The sequence below is a fragment of the Anoplophora glabripennis genome, unplaced genomic scaffold, assembly GCF_000390285.2.
Source record: "Anoplophora glabripennis isolate ALB-LARVAE unplaced genomic scaffold, Agla_2.0 scaffold851, whole genome shotgun sequence".
In the NCBI taxonomy this organism is placed as follows: Eukaryota; Metazoa; Arthropoda; class Insecta; order Coleoptera; family Cerambycidae; genus Anoplophora; species Anoplophora glabripennis.
The window spans coordinates 150,841-158,061 of NW_019421969.1; the positions used below are offsets into that span (position 1 = coordinate 150,841).

At 38.0% G+C, this 7,221-nt stretch overlaps 2 protein-coding genes across 2 annotated transcripts; both read left to right on the top strand.

Moving 5' to 3' along the window:
- Positions 1 to 678: 678 nt before the first annotated feature.
- LOC108911538 lies at positions 679 to 1,152 on the top strand. Its single transcript, XM_018716509.1, has one exon. It carries the CDS (start codon positions 679 to 681, stop codon positions 1,150 to 1,152), a length of 474 nt encoding a protein of 157 aa, XP_018572025.1.
- A 5,363-nt stretch (positions 1,153 to 6,515) lies between these two features.
- On the top strand, positions 6,516 to 6,842 carry LOC108911539. The gene has a single exon (XM_018716510.1). It carries the CDS (start codon positions 6,516 to 6,518, stop codon positions 6,840 to 6,842), a length of 327 nt encoding a protein of 108 aa, XP_018572026.1.
- Positions 6,843 to 7,221: the final 379 nt, after the last annotated feature.

The window sequence follows — 7,221 nt, forward strand, 5'->3', positions numbered from 1 at the left end:
CGTCTTTTAGACCCATTTGCTTGGTCGATAGTCTGGCCAAATTATATGAAGGCGTTATACTCCAGAGACTAAAAGAGATGGTTAGATGCGGGGACTTGCACCCGAATCAATTTAGCTTTCGTCAGGGAAGATCGACGATAGATGCTCTCACGATGGCGGTGGAGGAGATCAAGAGGGTAAATTCCCAGAATCTTTGGTGTGCTCTGATTTTATTCGATGTCAAGAATGCCTTTAACACGACGGACTGGACAAACACTTGCTCAATTTAGTGGCTGCATATCTACATCGCAGAAGGATAATCGTCGACAGGAATACGTACATGGAAATGCACATGGGAGTGCCACAGGGGTCAATTTTGGGACCTGTCCTGTGGAATGTCCTGTATGACAGCGTGCTGGCGGTGGTAACAGACGGGAGTGCTAAGTTGATGGCCTATGCTGATGACTTGGCCGCGGTGGTCACGGGCACAACCAAGCGCGAGATGGTCAATAATGCGAACAAGGTAATGGCGTCAGTGGACGAATGGATGACGCAGCATCTCCTGGAGCTGGCGGTCGATAAGACGGAGGTCGTGGTATTCACGGGTATGAGAAGGTCGGGAGGGATGAGATTCGACCTTAGGAATTCAGAGATCGCCCCAAAGAAGTAAAATACCTGGGGGTGGTAATAGATAGTTCCATGACCTTCGGGGGACACGTTCGAAAGGCTTGGAATAAAACGGATAAGACCGCAACAGCCTTTGCTAGACTCATGCCCAATACAGAGGGTCCTGGGCAGAAGAAAAGGGCTGTGATGGCTAGCACAGTAGACTCACTTGTTTTGTATGCAGCTAGCGCATGGGCTCACGCGCTTCGAATAAACAGGCGCAGAGATAGGATGCTAAAGACACAAAGGAAGATGTCCCTGAGGATCGCGCATGCGTACTGGACCTTCGCGTTCCACGTCGCGGCTAATGTGATCGCCGGTGTGATTCCGCTCGATTTGAAAGTCGAGGAAAGAAAGGAAATCCAGGTCCTAATAAGTAGGGGGTTTCAAATCGCAGAGGCGAAAAATTTGGCTAGAAGGGAGACCATGGCAAGAAAGATGGCGGTTAACAACCAATGCTGCGTGGACGAGAAGAATAATTCCGGAGGTGAAGACCTGGGTAAATAGGAACGTGGGCGAGATAACCTATCACATGTGTCAGATGTGGCTACGAGGCCGCCGTAATAGCAGCCTAATAGAAGTAGAAGAAGCTCATGGACATTATAAACGAGCCAAGAAAGATCTGAGACAGACCATAGCTAATTCTAAGAGAAGATGTTGGAAGAACTTCAAGAACTACAAAATGGTCATCAGAAAGTTAAATGTAAAGCACCCACCTCTGCAGCTGACGGAGGAGGAGGAGATGACGGTCGATCGACTTTTTCCACCTGCTCCGGCGCCCGTTTGGGATAATAGGGCTGGAGACAGGGAGGACGGTCAATAGCTTGATGACAAACGGAATATTCCCGAGTAAATGGAAGGAGGCTAAGTTAGTCCTTATCGAGAAACCTAGGAAAGAGCCAGGATTACCACCGGCGTATAGACCTATATGCCTACTAGATACGGTAGGCAAGCTCTACAAACAGCTGATTGTTAGGAGGCTCATCGAGGAGATAGAGGCGCGGGGGGATCTGTCAACCCATCAGCACGGTTTTCGAAGAGGACAATCGACCATAAACGCGATCGCTGAAGTGCTGCGGGAATCCAGGGAGGCACATCGTGGCACTTCCGACGAAGTAGTGTGTCACTTCCTTGGTGGACGTAAGAAACGCATTTAACACGGCCAGGTGAGATAAAATTATCGAAGCGTTAGAAACAATGGAAGTGGCCGATTATCTGGTCAACATCATAAAGAGCTACCTGTCGGAGAGAAAACTTTTTACAGGAAGGGACCGTGTGAGGACCCTAGCGGAGAAGATGAGTAGGGTGCACCGGCGCATGGATAGGCTGGGATTACAGATGGCTCCCGGGAAAACCGAGGCCATATTATTCAGATACGGCAGAAGGAAGAGCGTGTTAACTTTCGAGCACGGAGGTGTTCAAACCCAGACGCAGGATAGTGTCAAATATCTAGGGGTGTGGCTAGATTCCGCAGTGAGCTTCGGCCCTCACGTGAGAGCAGCTGCCGCCAAGGCAGATAAGGTCATCAACGCCCTAAGTAAATTAATGCCAAATATAGGAGGCCCGAGGGAACAGAAGAGAAGGATCTTAGGATCGGTAGCGTGGCTACGGATAGAGGCGTACTACATAGAGTACAGCGTAGAATCGCTCTGCGCATATACAGAGCATATAGAACAGTCTCCTATGACGCTGTCACCATGCTCGCACGGGTGATTCCCGCTCACCTGGTAGCGAAGGAGAGAAAACAGATATTTTACAGTGAACTCCCAAAACAAGAGGCGGCGAGATCCATGACGTGTTATCTCTTATGGGCACAGTTGAACCCTTATTGATAGTTGGAGAACTTCTCACAGAGGATGCTCTCATCTAAAATTATGTCATCTAGCCATCTCATTCTAATCCTTGTTTTCATGTTTGAGTTTGACAGACAGTGAAGTGTCAGGTCAGATAGTTTGAATTTTGTGGTTTGATTTAAACATATATCTATAAATATTTATAAATATATGGATTTGAATAACGTGAGGACCCATTTTGTTGTGTCCATAATTTTCTGTTGTATTTTATCATATTTTCTTCCTTTTTCACAGGTAAGAACTTATGCTGCAAAATTTTCAAGTTTCGTATGCACACTGCACACCCAGTTTAGTCAATGTAAAATGTAGAAAATATATGTAGAATTGTAATTATAATATATTTATTTCATAAGACTTTGCTCACACAAAGTATCGAAAATTGTCAAAAGTATGTAACACAAATAAAAAACAGATAATAAATGTATAAGGACAAACTACAAAATATAGACCAATGACAAGATATAGAACATAATTACAAAAATAAAGAATAAAAATTTCAATAAAAAATTAAAAATTGCAATAAAAAAATTAAAATAAAAAATTAAAATTAAAACTAAAAACCAGACTCATTGAAGACACAACTCATATACTCATCAATATTATAGAAGGGATTCTTTAAGAGAAATCGCTTTACTTTGTTACGAAAGACAACACAAGAATTTATCTGTTTAATATGCGTTGGCAACTTATTATATAATTTAATGGACATAATAAAAGGGCCATTAGCCGTTAACGTTAGGCGATGCTGGGGTATTTTTAAATTAAGAGATTCTCTCAGATTATAGCCAGAAGACTGAGTTGTATTGGCGCGTGTAATGAAATTTGTTAAATGTTTTTTCACATATGTAACACAGCTTAAAATATATAGTGAATAAACTGTAAGAATACCTAATCTTTTAAATAATTGTCTGCAAGAATCTCGTGCCTTTGAATTAGTCATTGTACGTATAATCTTTTTTTGGAGAATAAATAAATCTTTAATATGTGACGAGTTACCCCAACAAATAATGCAGTAGCTTAAATTAGACTGAACATAACCAAAGTAATACATTTTTAAGATTTCCAAATCTACAAATTTGCCTAAACGCCAAAGAACAAAACAATGTTTTGCCAATTTATTCAATAATTCGTTAATATGATTTAACCAAGATAACTTTGAATCCAAGAGGACTCCCAAAAATTTTACTGAAGTATTTTGTTGAATAGTTTTGTTGTTAAATTTGACTAATATACTACAATTTATTTCTTTAGTATTGAACACGATCAGATCAGTTTTTGTGCCATTTAAAGCTAAATTATTATTTTTACAATAATTTTGCATGCTAATCACAACACTTGATGCAAGGCCACTAAGTGCCGCAATAGATTCCGATTTAACCGCCACAGAAGTGTCATCTGCGAACATTGTTACAAATCTTTTTGAATTAGCAATCATTTCAATGTTATTAATAAATAGTAAGAACAAAAATGGGCCTAAAATGCTCCCTCGAGGGACACCTAATTGGATATGCCTCAGTTGTGAAAAATATTGAATACCATTGACATTTAAAAGAACTTCTTGAGTTCTTCCTTGTAAATAGCTATTAAGCCAGTTCTGCGCAGGACCTCTTATGCCATACCTTTCTAACTTGCTTAACAAAAGTGTATGATCAACTACATCGAATGCCCTAGTCAAATCAAATAGTATATATGAACATTTGTCTTTATTTTCTAATGCATTTAATATAAAGCTGTATAAAGATAAAATTGCATATTGTGTCGCCACACTTTTTCTAAATCCGAACTGATTTTTATTAATTATGTTATGATTTTCTGCGAAACTTAATATTCTTAAATAAAATGCCCTTTCAAATATTTTGCGAAAATACAGAAAGGAGTGCCTATTCCTCGGTAATTAGATATTAAATACTTATCATTCTTTTTATGGATAGGAATAATTACAGCTTTTTTTAATAAAGAAGGGAAATATCCTTGTGTAAAAGATAGATTGATCAAACTAGTCAAAGGAACGGATATAAAAGAGATTATTTTATTAAGAATTGTGCATGGAATGCTATCAAAACCCGCCGAATTTTTCGTGCAAACTTTCCTAATTATATCCATTACTTCTATTTCTGTAAAAGGGAACAAAAATATGGAATTAGACACAAAAGGGATGCCTAAAGACACATCCCTTTGAAACTTTTCATCATTTAAGCACATGGCCGAATCGACAAAGAAATTATTAAATGCATCTGCGGCCTTATGTAAGTTTGAAATATTGTTCCCATCATCATCGTGATAGCTTTGAAAAATGTTACTATTTAAAGTATTACAATTTTTTTTAATAATGTTCCAAGCTGCTTGAGATTTGTTAGAATAATTCAATATCTTATTACCAAAATATGTTGATTTTGCTACAATAATTTTTTGTTTATGAATTTTCTTTAAAGTCTTATAGCGCAATTTTAATTCGTTATCATTAGTACATCTGTATATATCATATAATTCTCTTAACATAATCCCCTCATTAATGATTTCCAGTGTCACCCATGGGTTTGTCTTCATATGAGATTTATTCTTATTTTTACACAGTTCCACAGGAAAAGCTTTATCAAATGCATTCAAGATAACCTCATGAAAGAATGAAAATTTTTCATCAAGCGACAAATTTAAATCTAAAAAATCCCATCTGACTTTTGCTATCAAATGCTGGAAGAATGCTATATTTATTGGATTGTTACTAATCGCTTAAAATAATAAGAGTCTGGCTTTTGAACAACATTAGATTCAAAAATGGAAAAAGAAACCTGTTGTAAATGATGGTCTGAAATATCACATTTTATATTTTGCGGGTTCAATATATTAATATCCATACTCGAAAAGATATTGTCAATTATTGAATTCGCCTCACCTACTTCCCTGGTATAGGACCATATTGTTTGTTTCAAATTAAAGGTGGCAAAGATATTGCATAACTTTTTGGCAAAAGGATTTAAATTACAAGGATCAAAATTAAAATTAAAATCTCCACATAAGAAGACCAAGTCAGTTTTTATAGTTTGGTTTAGTAAATCTTCAATATGTAATAGAAATTCACTTGAATTATCTGGAGCAGGGGAGGCAAGTGGAGTTCTGTAGAAAAATCCTACCAAAATTGTTTGCTTGTTTTTTAACACAACTTCAGTCAAAGCATACTCAAATGTGAATTCTAACCTTTAAGTTACTTTAAGTTTCGTTATTGATTTTATGTAAGTAAGTTTCGTTTTGAAAGTTTGTTTGTAACAAGATATAACTACTAACAATAATACATATTAATTATATATATATTATCGTTTATGTTTTATGTTAGCTATATGAACTTGTAAACAAAATCAAAATAGTCGACAATGACACAAATTTGAAAATATTTGAACCACTAATTTGAAATTAAGATGTATACTATAAAATATGGTTACTTGTTAGATGCGTACTTTTAGGAATTTTTGGAATCTCGATATGTAACAGTTTATATGCTTACATAAGTGCCCTTATCTTTATTTTAGATGTGTGTTAATTATAATATAATGTACTGATTATCTACTTATAATAGTGTGTTTGTACTTTTTTTTTACAATAACAATAAAGAAGTTATAAATTCTAATTGTCCCTTTTATTAACATGAATGAATGATCCAAGGAAATTAGGACTACCTGCAAACAAGAATAATGTTTGTTTTAATAAATGTTATTTTTGTTTTTCAGGTTGTTCTAATTTCTTATTGGATTTGGTAATTTACATAAAATTAAATAATTATTATTATTCCCGCCTATGGGTGGGGTGGGGGGTGTTTAGTTGGAGAACATCTCACAGGTGGCGCTAAACGCATACTTATTTTAATACATGGCAGATTCCTATCTAAACCTCTGTAATCTATGGCGAGATCTCGAGAAGGGATACGCTCGAGAGATGGCAGCGCGAATGGTCGGAGGCGAGGAAAGGTGAATGGATGAGAATGCTCATTCCTGACTTGAGGCCTTCGTATGCGAGAAAGCACGGATGTTTAAGCTACCACCTACGCAGGCCCTTACCGGACACGGATCTTTTAAAACCTACACGTTTAAGATAGGGAAGACTCGGGATGCGTCGTGCGTGTACTGCGGAGAGGAGGATTCTCCGAGGCATACACTATTTAGTTGTGAGAGATGGGCAGGTATTAGGAGGGAGTGTGAGGTCGGCATCGGAGACGTAATCACCGCTAACAACATGGTGGATTACATGTTGCAGAGCGAAACAAAGTGGAAAGAGATCGAAAGAGCCATGACAAGAATAATGACGACGAAGGAGCAGGACGAGCGAAGACATGAGGGTACTAGAAATAATTAGCAGGGATTGATATTGGCAGTTTGTTTATTTTTATTGTATTTTTTGTGCTTTTTTCTTGTACACCGTGTTTGTTGGATGTATCCTTTCTCTTTTTGTCTGTGACAATCATATGAGAACTGTGATATTTACACTTTTCGTTTAAGCACGGAAACTGTCAGCATCCCGGTCTTGATGTTATGCCACTAAGGTTGGTTCCGAGACCGTGGGAAGGAGGGATTTAAAAAAAGGTCAAGACTGTTTATGATCCTCCCCAAGGAGATGCGAGACCTTGACGTTGGTGGGGAGGCACAGTACTCCTAGCGTCCCCTCGAGCTACGCTGGCGAGAGTCTTGCAAGTGACTCCTGGTAGGGCCACCCATACCGGATTGGTCGAGGTGCT